Here is a 16,476-nt window from a genome sequence, read left to right as displayed (position 1 = left end):
TTGACAAAAGTTTGGAGGAGCTATACTGATGTTTAGTACTGATATACTTAACAATTGAGAAATTTTTTCTTATAATGCTGGTCAAAATGAACCGTTATTTTTCTTTTCATTATCATTGTATTTGGAATCATGCTTATAAATGCATGAATAATAGTGAATGTATAAACATTTTCATTAATGGAAGAAAGTAAGTGGTACCTTTTGACTTATGCAATTTTTTGCTATATGCATGAATTTCCTCTGTTTCTGTTAGCAGGCACTTAGATACATGAATTATTTCCTTTTCTTTACCTGTTTCTCTAACCCAACTGCACCACCTTTTACAAATAAAAACAATTATGATTAAGAAAAAAAATAAATACATGAATTCCCTTTAACAAACTTAGGCAAAGTATGTTGGAGGTATATTTTTTGATGGCTTCTCCTGGACAAGTTGTCAACATGATTTTGAGATGATATGCTAATCAAGGCATAGCATCTTAAAATCGTGTGCTTGTTTTGTATCCAGGGAACTTATCCCTATTAACTTTCAAAAAACAAAAAACTTAGGCAAAGTAATTAGTCAGTTACAAAGAGGAATAAGAATATGTGAAGGATACTATAGCCTATTTATGCATTCTAATTATATGCTTATGGGGTTGAAGTGTGCTCTTGAGGTCACTTACCCATACCCAAGTCCATTTTTTGATTGAAGTTGTTGTTGTTGAGCAGTCAATGATCTACAATATCAGTTATATTTTTAAAAGATAAACACTAATTTTGCTGTGAAGGTTCAAGGATAAAAAGCTAACAGGAAAAACAGAGTTTCAACTTAACCTTCAATTCATCTTAATCTTCAATATCTTGAACCCATGCCAAATCTTTGGGGTATAAGAGTTTCAACTTTCAGTAATATTAGTTTACGAGAGGAAGTCTTTAGAATGTTAAATCTCATAAAGACACTTTTAGCTACTTAAATTGTCTTTATAAATGCTAGAAAAAAGTTTAATTTTTTTTTAAAATTTTTATTAAAGAGGGATCAAGGTATAATCATGATTCATAATTATTGTGCAACCTTATAATGATAGTATAAAAATTTTAAAAAATACTAACCGTGCATATGTGCTTATTGGCATGAGTTAAGGTGATATTTAAATATATTGTGATAAACATCAAGTGAGGTTGATTATACAAATTAATCAAATAATTAAATTAATGAATGCAATAATCAACATATATATTAACTCTAAAAGAGCCACCCAAGCCCTAATTAATTTATTTTTATCCCCGCACTTGTCCTTCATCCTAACAGCTTACATCCAACATGCTCAATAAAACATATTGCTCACCCCATTTAAAGAGATATTTGTTAAAACTCATTTTTCACCTGATTCACTCTCATTTTTAGATTCCATAGATTTCAACCTCTTAATTGAACTTTAATTTAATTTAGAACTTGTAACGTTGTAATTGAAATTGTCATAATCCTTAAATTATACTATAAATACAAATTGAATAAGGAAAAATTTAGGATAAAGGGCTTCCAAATAAGATTTCAATTAAGGAAGGTAAAGGGTTTTGGGAAAGTTAGTTGAAATTAAATCCATTATTTTAGGGTATTGATGCAAAGATACATACAACATGGTCATAAATTAATAATATTTATTTATTTATTTTGTTTTATTTTCTTACTTTTTATATGCCATATGGCTTTAATATTTTGTGTACATAATAAAATATATTAGAATATTTATTTTTTGCAGTCATGATTTGTTTGTGTTTGAGAAGAGATGTTGAATGGCGAAAAAGGTTATTAGCTATGTTTAAATTTTATATGAAGATTAGTCATGCTGTTAGTTTGTTCTTGACTTTATTGTTTGCAGCGTCGACTTTATGTACTTATAGGCCAAGAGTAAGATCTTATGCATTAGATTTTATTACAAATCGAGAATATGTGAGTCGACTTGTGTATGATAATGATATTTCATGTATTCCATAAATTAGGATGAATAGACAAACCTTTTTTAAATTATGTGAAATGTTAGGAAGTATTAAAGGGTTGAAGTCAACAAAGAACATGCTTGTAGATGAGCAAGTAACAATATTCTTACATATTATTGCTCATTATGTTAAGAATTGAGTAATTAGTTTAAATTTTAAAAGGTAGGGTGAGACAATTAGTCGGCACTTTCATAATATTTTAAATGCAGTATTAAAATTTTAAGAATATTTGTTTAGAAAACTTAAGCCCATTATAACAAACTCAACAGATAATCGGTGGAAGTGGTTTAAGGTAGATTATTGATCTTATTACCTTTATAATTATATATACAAGACATCAATAGGTTTACTTATAAGTAATTCATTATATTGGATTTATATAATTATTTAGGTGTTCTATATGGGACATATATGAGGGTCAAGGTGCCAAGTGCAGATAAACTTAGATATCGCACTCATAAAGGGGATATTGCAACAAATATGTTAGGCGTATGTACACTTGACATGCAATTTGTCTTTGTTCTTCCTAGTTGGGAAGGATTTGTAGCTGATGGCAGAGTTTTTCGAGATGCATTGAGGAGAAAAAATGGACTTAAAGTGCCTCATGGTAAGCTTTCCTATGATAATAGGAAGATATTTCAAATTATGTACCATATGATTATTCTAATTAAATAAATAAATAACTTATTTAGTTTATTTTATATAGGTTGTTACTATCTAGTTGATACAGGCTATACAAATTGTGAGGGCTTTCTTACATCTTTTGGGAGTCAACGATATCATTTTAATGAATGACGTCAAGGCCATGAACCAAGCAATCCTAAAGAATTTTTAATATGAAATATGCAACTACTCGCAATGTTATAGAAAGGTGTTTTAGGTTGTTGAAAATGAGGTGGGGTATCCTTAGGAGTCCCTCATTTTATCCGATTAGGATACATAATTGGATTATTATAACTTGTTGTTTGCTTCATAATTTTATTAGGAAGGAGATGAGTTTTAATCCTATTGAAGTTGATATAGGGGAATATATTCAAACCAACATAATAGTTGAGGAGGATTTTATAAGTACTATTGATCCTACTGATATTTGGAGTAATTTGAAAATGGAATTAGCAAATCAAATGTTTAATGAATGGCAAGCATCTAGACAAAATGATGATTGATATTTGTTAGGCTTATTGTTAATTGAAGGATTATTTTAGTGCTTATCTCCTTTGTCAGTACAAGTTGTGCTTTTTTTTAATTTGTTATTTGTGTTTTAATGTCTTGTCAATTGTTGTTTATATTGTACTTTTTATCATGTGAATAACTTTTGACAAGTTTTAATATATTATTGGATATATTTTTTTATCTTTTATTTTTTAGCATTATAATTAATTTTTTATAATAAAATATTTGGTGTATGGTAGAAAACAATGTTTGCATCTTCAGCCCTAGCTTCTCAAAGTTTAAAGGGAACCAAAAGAAAATGAAATTATCATAAAGATGTTGTACTTATTTCAGCTTTGACTGATTTGCACAATATAGGAAAATACAATGCTGACACTGGTTTTAGAAGGGGCTATTTAATAGAACTTGAAAATATGCTTGCAACAAAATTACCGAATGCAAACTTGAAGGCAAAGCCCTATATAGTGTCTAGAATAAAGACTTTAAAAAAAGAATGCGCTATTATATATGATATGGTGCAAGGGACACATACTAGTGGATTTGGATGGGATGATTAAAGAAATATGGTTGTTGCTGATGATCCTATATGAGAATCTTACATACGGGTAAGTTTTTGGTTTGAACTTATTTAAGTATTTTCATGTTAGTTTCTTAATAATAATATAATTAATAGTCATCTTTTTCGTTTTACTGTTAAAGTCACAATGAGGCTGCCTTTTTTAGAAGAAAGAGTTTTTCTTTCTTCAACGAGCTTAGTCTTATTTATGCAAGAGATCATGCAACAGGAAAAAAAACACAAATTGCAGCAGATATCCTCGAACAAATGCAAAAATGTAATGATACAATAAATGAGAAAACTGAAGGTGAAAACCCAGCTAGATATAGTTTCGATGATGAGGATTTTTCTAATATTCAACCTCAAACATTAGCTCCTAGAAGTGAAACTACTTCAGCAAGAAAGAGGAAAAGGCCAAATGAGATGGGTGATCCCATTACATCTGAATCAATTATTACTGTTGCTACTATATTGGGTGAAAACATAAAGGAGGCTGGAATTGAGTTCAGCAAGAGTGTTGGGGTACAAATGAACATCCAACAAAAGGCTCAAGAGTTGGATGGGATTTTAAGTCAAGTAGAGGGATTGACAGCGAGGGAAAGGGTTCTTATTTCAATTAAGCTTCCTGAATCTCCAACTCTTATGTTTATGTTTTTCAATGTTGCTCTTGACTAAAGACTTAAATGGCTGAGGACATTTCTTGCTGACCATTGAGCTTGGATGGCTCTAAAACTTTTTGTGAAGGTAAGTTCCTGATATTGTAACTTTTTTGCACTTGTGGTTGATGTTGATGCTAATTATAAGGTTCATTAACAAGTGTGAACCTTTTTAAGTTGACCGTTGTGTTGCTGGTTGTATAATGATGATGTTATTGTAACTACTTTATTGGTTTTATACATATTGTAACTTAGTGCATTAGGATGAATATTCATCCATTACTTTCAAGGTCAATGTATTTTTGTAAACGATACCTTAGCTTTTGATTATATGTAATAATATTCTCATTTAAAGGGCATTTATAGTACGACAATGCTCTTTCATTCTTTATTTCTTTCCATGCTAATATGTAATAGTTATACTTGTAAATTGTCATTTTGTTGTCAGAGATGGAATACTTATCTAAATTGAAAGACACGTTACTTCTCTCTTTGGCATTTATATTTCCTCAGCACCATATGCTTGGTTTAAAGAAATGATTTTCTTTTTTCTTTCGAAAGGTAATATGATTTTTTTATTTAATATATCAAAAGACATAACTTATTATTTTTTTAAAAAAAAATGAAAGACCATCTTTCTAATTTCAAAGATATGATTTTCTATTTAATATATCTAAAAACATGATTTTCTATTTCTACTAGTTTTTTCGTTTTTTTCCCAAATATTTATTCTCTAATATTTTTTCTAAATAATATTTTGAAAATAATTTATAATATGTGAAGAATTGACTAAAAATAAACATCTATACACAAAATTTAATTGATTATGATGGATAAAATATAATGTAATTAAATTATATTTTCGAATAATTATCTATTTATAAAAATATGTGAGTAAATTATAATTATTTTCGAATAATTATTGATTCAAGAAAATTTTATTACACTTGTTTATAGACAATCTCCTTAGTTTATTTGAATAACGAAAAATATTTTTTATAATTTTTTTAAAATAAATTAAATTTTGATTATCGAACGGAACGTGGAAAGCAAACCTTATGGCATAACCCCCTCTCAATGGTCATGCAACGGCCTTTTATTCTTGCCTCTGGTTCGGGCTGAGAGCCAAGAGAGCCCAAACCAAATGAGCTGATTGGGGTCCACGGAAGCCCAGCACGACGATATCGGGCTGAGATGGATTCACCCTCTGGTGTTTTTTCTGAGCCCGCCGTAAAGACAATGAGATACATGGAATTGAGCCAATGAAACTAAAGCAAAAAATTGGTGCTAAACCTCTTTCTGACTTCTGAGAATATATTAAGTCGAGTTTCAAGTCATCCTCAAAGTCACCCGCCCCTTCATTTCTCTGTTCTTCTTCAACACCACCCCATCCATGCATTAGGGTTTATCAATATTTTTTCACAAATCTCACGTTTCCGTCTGTCCCTGTCTTATCAGTAATTACCTAGGTATCTTCTCCATTATGGGTTTTATTTATTTTTGGTTATTAAACGATTTGCATAGAAAAGAACCCGTGGTTTGTTTCTGTTCTCTTTTATTTTAAGAAAAGAAAGAATGGGTTATATTTGTTTGGTTGATTAACATTGTTTTATTTGTTGTTTAATTCAGGTTTAAATTAATTTAATGTATTCGTCAAGAGGGACGAATGCCTACGGGCAGCAAACCTATGGAGGTCAATCTGGATATGCACAAAATGTGAGTCTTCTTTTTCCCACAATGTTAGCGTTAAAGATGCTAGGTCTTTCTGTTTTCGAGCTCATTGTTTTTTGTATGAAATTATAATGGGATTGAATGCTCTGATTATAAGATGTTTTGTACAGTTAGCCTGGGTTTGTGAGAGAAACAGCCCAATTGTACTTGCTTTGATGTTGCTGTGACTTGTAACCTTTTTGTTTTAAATAATTGTTTCACAATCTTTATTGTTGCTGAGCATACAAACGTTTAATATGAGTGAATAATTATTTCAAAATAAATTGTTGCTGTGGCATTGCATCTGAATTCCGGGGATTTGCTATTTTCCCTGGCAATAACATGCCATGTATGTTTTATAATTCAAGAGTTATAGTGGGTCTGGTTTTGTTTCAATTTTTTTTTGCTTTTTGGTAAATTTTGTAGTTGGGGGCTGGTTATTCTGGGAGTTCCGTTGGAGGACCTGATGGTGGAGCTCAAATGTCCTTGGCTTCCCGGCATTCATCAATTCTAGGTAGTTCTCAAGAAGCAGATGTTGGTGGGTACAGAGCCCTTCCTTCGGTATCAGCTCATTATGGGGGGCAGTATAGCTCCATATATGGCACAGCTGCTTTGAGTGCTACTCAGCAGGTCAGTGGAATTTGGTCTGTTTTCCTATGTGTTTGTTTTGGTAATTCGTATATTTCATCTTGCTTTGAATTGTCCTTTCTCTTTAAGCCTTATTGTAGATATTTGTGAATCCTGGTCAGTTTCATTAATTTTGTGCTGCTTTTCTTTTCCTTGGGAGTTTAATATGTCTTAGCATCCGATAGTCAATCATGATGGCCTATTGCTCATTAAGGTATATTATTAGTTGGTTCTAAGGTGATATTAGACTGTTATTTTGGATGAACATGCGTCACTCTGTGTGTTAATTGTAATTTGGTAATGGACAATATTATTTACATTTGTTGATTAATTTGGTAATGAACAATATTATTTACATTTGTTGATTGAATTTTGGATTTGATGAATTTTATATGTACTAGGTTCCTGCAATAAGTTCCAAAGGGGCTGGACCATCAGCTTTGGAAGCTCGTAGTGCTTATGCCTCAGCTATGCCAGATTCACCAAAATTTGCATCTACTGACTATGTTTCATCATCAAGTCACAGTTATAGTCACAAAGGTGATCAACTGTATGCAGAGAAGATTCCTGACTATCCTACAGTGGAGAGAAGACAATATGGAGAACGGCAGGGTGGTTATTTGGGGAGGGACTTGCCAAGTGAGTCAAGTGGAAGATATGCTGATTCTGCTATTTATGGTCATCAGCATCAGGTCTAGCAATTTCATGATGTTTCTTTTATTAGCTTCGGTTTACTTTTATAGTGTTTTTTTTTCATGTTCTGAATATAAATCTGCTCCAGCCTTGACCATCTATTACTTTTGTTTCTTGTTCTCTTTTTGGTTGTGATCTTTAATTTTTACTATATTGCTCAACAGCCTGAGATATATGATCGTCTTGATCAAGCTGTCTTGCTTCGACAAGAACAATTGCTCAAAGCTCAATCAGCTCCTCATGAAGGTGGTTCAAGGTATTTTTATATTGATGAAATATTTAATGTACAATTTTCAATTGAGGATGGTTTGTACTTCATAGCTACACTTCTTCACTTATACTCATTCCCTCGTAAGTATATGGCCAAGGTCAACCTTCTCATCCTTCTTGGTGATAGTCTGTTGACTGCTTGTTAGATGGTAATATATTGCTTACTACACTGAGTAGCAACCCATTTCTGGCAGACAAGCTGATTATCTTGCAGCAAGGAGTGCTGCTAGTCGTCATTCCACCCAAGATCTTATGCCTTATGGAGGAAGAATAGATGCTGATCCCCGCAGTTTATCATTGCTTAGTTCTTCTTCTTCTTATGGTGGACAACCTCCATCGATATTAGGGGCAGCTCCAAAGAGAAATGTGGATGATCTCATGTATCCACCTAATTCTGCAAATCCCGGTTATGGAGTGAGCCTACCACCTGGTAGGGATTATGGAACAAAGGGACTTCATGTTGCATCCCTTGAGTCTGAATATCCGAGTAGTACATTGTCACGCAGTGGTCATCCTAGGATTGATGAACGCAAGGATGACAGGGCTGGTTATCTTAGGGAGTTTGAGATGAGAGTGGAGGAGCATCATCGGGAGCATTTGCGTGAAAGAGAGAAAGACAGAGAGAGGGAAAGGATGCGGGAACGAGAACGACTTCGAGAACGAGAAAGAGAACGTGAACGTTTGCGCATCTTGGAGCGACGGGAGAAGGAGAGAGAGCGGGAGAAGGAGAGAGAACGCGAGCGCAAGCGCACACTTGAAGTTACGCGTGAAAGAACTCCACCAAGAGTTTCTAGGGACCACCGTGGTCCCTCTTTGACAAAAGAGGCTCGACCTTTGAGGCGAGACTCCCCACGTCGTGAAGCTTCGCATAGGTGGATCTTGATGTTTTACATTCCATCCTGCTCTAGTTCTGAATGTTTAGCTCCTTGTGTTTCTCACAGTCTTCATAACTAACTTGGTGTTCTGTATTGCTGAAGGCGTCTCTCACCTGTTAAGGAAAAAAGGAGAGAATATGTCTGCAAGGTAAAAGGACAGCAAGAGCTCCCCATTCGAAGATAATTTGAACTTCTTCAAGAATTTGCTTTTTTCCTTTTGGAATCTGATTTGTATCTACGTTCTTTTTGTCTTCACTCTTGACTTGGGCCTTCAGTTTTTGTTGCTTCCTGTTGGTCTTTGGCTCATGGTGCGCAGGGCTAGTTGCCATTTTTTCCAGTCTAGATAATTCTTCAGATGTGTATAAGCCGTTGCCTACTTTTTTGACCCTAGGTTTGATCCTTGGTTCTTGGGGCACCTTTTCTAATATTTTATTTTGACTGGTTTCAATTTGCTACTTCAATCCTCGTCTCCTTGGATGTTTTCCTTGCCCTCACCGTCTCGTATTTTTCCTCATTGGTTAAACCATATTTTACATTCATAGAGTCTATTTCAAAACTTTCAGAGCTCCCTGGATTTATATATGCAAACGGCTCTAAGCTGTGGTGGTTCGCTACAACTTCTAGTTCTTCCAATTGATGAAACTTACCTTTACTTTAGAGAACTTATCCAACTTTCCTGAGTTGGAAACCTTGTTCAATATATTTTCCTGTAACATGGATATGTATTTTCTCAATATGCATGTCATTTAAAATGTTATTGATCCTTCAAGCAATATATTCTGCCTACTTGCAGGTATATTCATCCACCTTGGTAGATGTAGAGAGAGATTATCTGTCAATTGATAAGCGATATCCCAGACTTTTTGTACCTCCTGAATTTTCAAAGGTCTTTCTTTCTCTCTCTCTCAAAATTCAGTGATGTGTTAAATTTGTACTTTTAGATATTTGCTTTGAGATAACATCTTCAACTGCTGTAGGCTGTTCTAAACTGGCCAAAGGAGAACCTTAAGCTCTCTATGCATACTCCTGTCAGGTATTCTTCGTGGATCCCTTTGTTACTCGAATAGCTTTTGGACATCTCAACTAGCATTGAACTTCTTGGTTTGTTGTCTATTTATTGGCTAAAGACTAAAGTGGTCTTCCCATCATGGTTTTAGATATCTTAATTGTTTCTATGAACTGTTACTTTATTAATTAATTAATTATTTTTTGAGGAAGTGAAACTGCTAATGAATTGGTTGTCATGAAGCTTGGTCATTTGCCTGGGGAATAACAAAACAATTGAGACAAAATTAGTTGTTCAAACTTAAGTAGTTGTGGGATCCTAATTAACTTTAATCGCTGTTTTCATTTCCTCCCCTCATTTCACCCTCGCTAACTTACTTTGACCAACTAAATGATATGGCACCTTATATTTTTATGGAATTGTAATAGTATGGTTTATGTTGAGTGGACCAGCTTTGAGCATGATTTTGTTGAAGAAGGTTGTTTAGCTGAATCAGAAGAAATTTCCAGCAAGCTTTTGCCTGTTGAACCTGAAAAGTCTGAACAAGGAAGTACAGTGTGGAATGCAAAGGTTGGTCATTTATAAATGTAGCATCTGATGATAGAAACTATAGCCTTTTTATCTATAATACTTCTATCCTTTTCTGAGGAAGCACGTTTTTATCAAATGTGAATTGGTTATTTCATTTTTTCTGCATCATGGGGTTTAATTTTAGTCATCAGAACAGAATATCTGAATAATGTAGAACTGAGTTCTTTCTGATTAAATTTAAGCTTTGAATGTGTGCTTTGGTGTTATGGAGTTTCTATTGCACTAGTGGTTGGGAGCAAAACTTCATTGAAATAATGGGTTATTTTGAATGGGCCCTGTCTCTCACTGCCTCCACCTATCCCCTTCGTTTTATATGGGACATCTGCAGGACTGTATTGGGCAGGTAGTACTTGTCTTATAAATTCACTCACTGGATTGAACTGACATCAATTCTTTATCTCTCCCTTTCTCTCTTGCTTGCTCTACAACAGTTTTTTTTTTGTTTGGATGACAATTGAGGACTTTTTTTCCAGGCAGTTCATTCCTTATAACTCTACTCTTTTGGTTGAACTGGCATCATGACTAATCTCATACTTCTGTGTTGTTCCTTATGTTGGCAAGTACCTGTGGAAGGTGTTTTCTTGTTTGTTTGATCTAGAAGACTATACATAGAATTCAGTATCCTAACAGTTTTCTTTTATATTTTGTTATCTATTTACTTCTATGATTAATCAAAAAACCTTCAGAGGTATATGTTGGTCAAGACACTAAAGGATGAGATATAGTAGTCTTGCACTTATTTTGTTAATTTCTTATGAAACTTATATTAACATGCTGAAGTATTGAAAAGAAGATCAGGGCATTTTGTTTAAGTTGAAACTTAAGAAAATTCTGTTTTGTTTTCAAGTTTATTGTATCATATTCTGCTTTTATTTGGCCAATAGTAGATAAAAGCTGTAGAAGCATGAGCTATGCTGTCGTCGATCTTTGAAGTTTCCAATCCTTTGTGTGATTCATTTGACTGCTTTGAAGTTTCCTTTGTACAATTTATTTGTAATAATTCATGTGTGATTTAAGCTCTCTCACTTGTTTGTCTCTTTGGCTTTCTTTGATAGGAATATTGAAGATTCCAACCAAAGTTAATTTTAATCGTGCTTGAGTAATGTATGTTCATTTCTTTCATTCAGATGATTTTGATGAGTGGATTAAGCAGGAGTGCTTTGGAAGAGCTTTCATCTGAAAAAATCCCTGATGATCGCATACTACATATTTGCAATATTCTAAGGTTTGCTGTTCTTAAAAAGGATCATTCCTTCATGGCAATTGGTGGACCTTGGGTTTCTGCTGATGGCAGCAATCCTACTGATGATGAGTCCTCTCTCATTCGAACAGCCCTTAGGTTTGTCCTGTCTGCTAATAGTAGTAAGCTATGTATCACTTGATTCATTTTTCAAATGGGGAGTTATTTTACTTGAACAGGTATGGAAAGGATGTAGCCAATCTTGATTTGCAGAACTGTCAGCACTGGAATCGTTTCCTTGAGGTATTATTATTTGTTCTAGTTGTCTCCAAAAAACCTTCTGTGGTATTGCTCAGAAGCTGCAATTCTACGGATAAAAATTTCTACCTTATGTTTGAATCTTTTTATTCAAAATTATTCTGCAGGATCCATCTCCTCTTTTTTTTTTTTTTATTCTATCTCAGGCTAAGTTGTAAACAGATGTTGATTCTATTGAACTTAAAATCCAATTTAATTGTTCTCAGCAGCCATGATCTAAACTTTTATTGTTGTATGTATTTCTTATTTTTGGTCATTGAGTAGACCAGACAAACATGACCATCAAGGATGGTTATCTTTTGGTGGTTTTCATCTTGAAATTATTTTGCATAGATCACTCGCTGTAATCCTTTCATGTTTCATTTCTGAAGATCTTGATTCCATAGGCCTTCAAAAGGAAAGAAAGAGAAAGGTTGCTTGAGCACTTGAAGATACTGTTTAGGGTCTAGTAGATATTAATATCAGTGACTATATATGCGGGTAATATGATAGCTGGAACATAGGGAAATATTCTAAAATTCAGTAAGCAGATAATGTAGAAATGTGCAAAACTTATCTTGTTGTGACTGGCAGTTTAGCCAGGTGGCAAACATTTATCATCACATTCTCTATTGCATGAGCTTAGAAGTTGTAATGATTTTTCTTCTTACAGTTTCTAAAGTTTGAATTTTGTTTCTTGATGTCAAGAAGCTAGTTTTAAGCTCCTTTTGTTATTTGCAGATACATTATGATAGAGTTGGCAAGGATGGACTGTTTAGCCATAAAGAGGTCACTGTGCTGTTTGTTCCAGATTTATCTGAATGCCTCCCTTCATTTGATACATGGCAAGCCCAATGGCTAGCTCATAGGAAAGCTGTTTCTGAGAGAGAGCGCCAGCTTTCCTTGAAAAAGGAGGTATTATTCTATTTTTTTCCCTGCCTTTTCTGTTAGGTTTCCTTATGCACAGTTTTGTCCAAGTGAATGCCTATGTACTTGCATGAGCTGTATTAAGAAGATGCATATGCATAGTTTATGCATGTGAAGTGTGCACATTTACAAGCAGACACATTGACAACTCCCCCACCCCCCCCCCCCCCCCCCCCCCACACACACACACAAGAAGAAGAAGAACAACAAACTGGAAGTGTTACTAGAATGCAACATGCCAAAATCGCAGTGGATTATGTTTTAATTAAATGCCTATCATGCATTCTGAATGTCATCAAGACCTGTAAATCAAGTTTCTAAAGATTTTGGACAGACAATTGCTTGGAGCATTCTGTGCAATCAATGCCCTAACACTTGATATCAGGTTTTGAGTTAAGATGGATATATGGGTGACCCTTAGTTTTTCAATTTTCTTTCCCTAAATTTTCATTTTTGTAATAAAATAAGGACCAGTGGATATGTTGCCCACTTTACTAATGGTGAATTTGTTTTCTTTCAGAAATCTAAGGAGAGGAAGGAAGGATCAAAAGGTGAATTGATTTTTTACAAATTACGTCATCTTACTGATTTGCTTAAATATTTTGTATGGACATGATCACTTATGAAATTAGATCTGAGCTTCTTCCCCTTTAATTTTTCATTTATTTGGCTAGACAAGGAAACGGATTCTGCAAAACAAACTGAGAGAGGCAAACCAGAAAAAAGGATTCAGTCTGTGTCCTCTAGTCACGGAGTAGTTGCTAACAAAAAGGAGAAACGCGGCAACTCTATTGAAGGAGATGCAGCTGAAGGAACGGTTAGTGGGGGTGAAAATAAAGTTGAGGTAAAAGATGGCAGTGAAACAGCAGTAGGAGGAGGTCCTGAGAAAAAGGAACAGGAAGAAGCTGCTGGTGCTAAGACGGGTGCTGTGAAGTCTGTGAAGAAGAAAATTATAAAGAGGATTGTCAAACAGAAGGTTGCTAATAAGACAGCTGCCGAAGTGAATACTGCTAGCAAACAAAGTGACAAGGTTGATGAAGATGTTGGAGAGCAGGATGCTAAATCAGAGATTGCCAGTCAAAAGGAAGAATCTTGTGCTGATCGTGCTGGGGTTAAAACTTTTGTACGGAAAAAGATTGCAAAAAAGGAGGCAGTTGGGAAAACTGATCAGAGTGAAGATAATGGTGTTCCCCTTGAGGCAAAAGTGGAGAGGGAACCGCGGTGCTCTGAAGATCAACCAAAGGATAATTCAGATGCCAGCGGTGCTGCAGCTGTACAAAATGCCAGTGTGAAAACAACTGTAAAGAAGAAAATTATTAAGAGGGTGCCTAAAAGAAAGGTACCTGCTACACAAGCTAATAATGAAGTAGCTGAAACTAAGGAAGATGATGATAAGGATGAGAAAGAAGTGGCTCAAGCTGGAAGTTGCACCTCAAATATAGGGAAGCAAGCAGGTTCAGAGAAACAAGGCAATGCTGCTACTTCAAGTAAATCAGAAATCAAGGCTGAGAAGGAGAATAAGGATGAAAAGGTGACTAATGTGGAGTGTCTGAATGACAAGCAAAAGGTTATCACAAAAGATAATCATGATGACAAGAGGGGAAAATTGAAAGAAGCGGAAAAGTCAAAAGATGAGAAAGAGGACAAAGATAGTAAAGATGAATCCCGAAGCAATCCTAACAGAGAATCCAAAGAAAAGAGGAAGTCTGAGGAACCTCCTCCGAGGCATCCGGGGTTGATTCTACAAACAAATTGGAGCAAGGATTCTAAAGTAAGTTAATCATATCTCATACACTGGGCTGGGCTATAGTGAAGGAAAATGTTCTTTATGCACAAACTATCTAATATCCCTTGCTATTAGTTGTCTAATTATGCATTCTAATGCTGCAGTTGCGATCTTTGTCACTTTCACTGGATTCACTTTTGGATTATACTGACAAGGACATTGAGGAATCAACATTTGAGGTTTCTTTTGTCTTGTTATCTTTCTGCCTTAATATCTACAATTTTTTTTAAAAAAATTTTTGCTATCCCATATATTTTCATTTATAACTTCATGTTATCGGAAGCAATTTTGGTGTTTTATTCTTTTTAGTTTTTTCATTTACACCAATTATATTCCATTTTTGCAGCTTTCATTATTTGCAGAGGCACTGTATGAAATGCTTCAGTATCAAATGGGTTGCCGCATTTTAACATTTCTTCAGGTTGGTTTATGATGATTTTTGCTTATTTTACTTAAATTTCTCTCTTAAGAATTTTCACTAACATTGTTTTCAATGTGTAGAAACTGCGTGTAAGATTTATGACAAAAAGAAATCAGCGTAAGAGGCAACGCGAAGAAACCCATGAGAAGGGAACTGATAAAAAGTCACCAACAAAAAGATTGAAAACCAATGAGCTCTCTGTGAAGAATGAATCTACTAAATCAGATACATCAAGTGCAGCTCAGCAAGCTCTGCAAGAGGACGAAGTAATTGTGACCAAGGAAGAAACTACTTCTGATCATGTTGATGAGCCACAGACAAACGACGAAATAGATGACGAAGATCCTGAGGAATATGAAGCAATGGATGATGCAAGTCCACAATCCAATTCCTCTAAAGAGGTAGGCTTCCTTCTTTTTTAAACAGGGAAACTGAAATGGTTTTCGTTAAAAATTATTTTCACTACTGGGTTTTTGGATGCTTCCTTATAACTTTTGTGCAGTTGGTTTTGTTACTGGATTGAATTTCAATCATGTTGTCTATACTATTATTATTTACATTATGATAGGCATCCATTTTTACACCTGGACTGATTTCTGGTGATTTGATTTGGCAAATTCATTTTCATATGGTTTGTGCTGTTATTTATCCTTATTTATGAAAGATGGTAATTTCATCTTTGAAGAAAAATGAAGAAGAGAAGACAGATACAGATGCTAAACCTCAAGAGGAGGCTGAGAAAGATGAAGCAAGGGAATTTATCAAGGAGGAAATGACCACAAAAGCTGCTAGTACAGAGCCTGGGCCTGAGGGAGATACGTCTGCGAAGAGGGAGCTGAAAGTTGATCCAAGGAATAAGGAGCTTGCCGTGGATAAGGATTTGTTGCAGGTATTTTCCATTTCACCTTTCATTTCCCTTGCCTCAGATCTTTCCTTGTTTGAGTGTGCAATTCAGATTTTCTTTCTTCCCTCATTAATGCAAGTCTTCTTTTTAATAGGCTTTTAGGTTTTTTGATCGGAATCGAATTGGCTACATTAGGGTGAGATCAAAATCTTTTACTTATTTTGGTATGTTCTCGTGGGCTAGTGGTATTGATAATTTATTGTTTTTTACAGGTTGAAGATATGAGGTTGATTATTCACAGCTTGGGGAAGTTTCTCTCCCATAGGGATGTCAAAGTAAGATGATTCTCCAAACTCTTTTTGTTGTTGCTTCTGTCATAATTCTGCTTTTACATAGTACTCTTGCTCTACAGTTAATGATGGTTTTCGTTTACTGCATCAGGAACTTGTCCAAAGTGCTTTATTAGAGAGCAACACAGGAAGGGATGATCACATTCTTTACAATAAGCTAGTTCGTATATCTGACATAGGAGGAGACCTTTTTTGGTCTGATGATCTGTTTTAATCTGTTTTGCATCTAATGACCCATGAGAGGAACGATTCATAGGAGTAGAGTCACAGATGGTTGCATACAAGGTTTTAGCTTCTGCTGTCGAATTATTCAGAGCCAGTTTTTCATTCTGTATCAAAAAAATAAATAGTTGTGCTAATCACTTATACAAGAAATTGCCTGCTAAGTTGCTCAAGCCCCAACTCTCTCCCCTTATTTATGAATGGGTGGGTGTTTCTCAGATTGGTCTAATTTTACTGCTTTCTGAAAACCATATTGTTTTCTATGATTACTGGTGGTCATCATTGTGATTTACACGCTGGGTATGACTTGTA

General features: G+C 34.6%; 1 protein-coding gene across 1 annotated transcript; it reads left to right on the top strand.

Annotated features, from left to right (window-relative positions):
* The first annotated feature begins 5,664 nt into the window (after positions 1 to 5,664).
* EMB1579 (ATP/GTP-binding protein family) lies at positions 5,665 to 16,456 on the top strand. Its single transcript, XM_007045969.3, has 22 exons — positions 5,665 to 5,834; positions 5,995 to 6,081; positions 6,502 to 6,705; positions 7,104 to 7,394; positions 7,560 to 7,651; positions 7,860 to 8,537; positions 8,643 to 8,688; positions 9,334 to 9,426; positions 9,518 to 9,573; positions 9,999 to 10,116; positions 11,265 to 11,476; positions 11,557 to 11,620; positions 12,356 to 12,529; positions 13,062 to 13,092; positions 13,216 to 14,312; positions 14,432 to 14,506; positions 14,674 to 14,748; positions 14,829 to 15,149; positions 15,434 to 15,637; positions 15,747 to 15,788; positions 15,865 to 15,927; positions 16,034 to 16,456. The coding sequence occupies exons 2-22, from the start codon at positions 6,010 to 6,012 to the stop codon at positions 16,154 to 16,156; spliced, it is 4,131 nt and encodes a 1,376-aa protein (XP_007046031.3). The 5' UTR covers positions 5,665 to 5,834; positions 5,995 to 6,009; the 3' UTR covers positions 16,157 to 16,456.
* The last annotated feature ends 20 nt before the right edge of the window (positions 16,457 to 16,476 follow it).

This window comes from Theobroma cacao, chromosome 2, assembly GCF_053813885.1.
Source record: "Theobroma cacao isolate CCN51 chromosome 2, ASM5381388v1, whole genome shotgun sequence".
Taxonomy (NCBI): Eukaryota; Viridiplantae; Streptophyta; class Magnoliopsida; order Malvales; family Malvaceae; genus Theobroma; species Theobroma cacao.
Note: the sequence above shows the minus strand (reverse complement) of the source record. Positions and strands in the feature narration are given on the sequence as shown.

Bases quoted from the DNA above. Each gene is read 5' to 3' on its own strand.
- EMB1579 (XM_007045969.3), top strand. From the start codon at position 6,010: ATGTATTCGTCAAGAGGGACGAATGCCTACGGGCAGCAAACCTATGGA. The intron at 14,313-14,431 runs GTAAGTTAATCA...CTAATGCTGCAG, and splicing joins ATTGGAGCAAGGATTCTAAA to TTGCGATCTTTGTCACTTTC. The intron at 14,749-14,828 runs GTTGGTTTATGA...TTCAATGTGTAG, and splicing joins GCATTTTAACATTTCTTCAG to AAACTGCGTGTAAGATTTAT.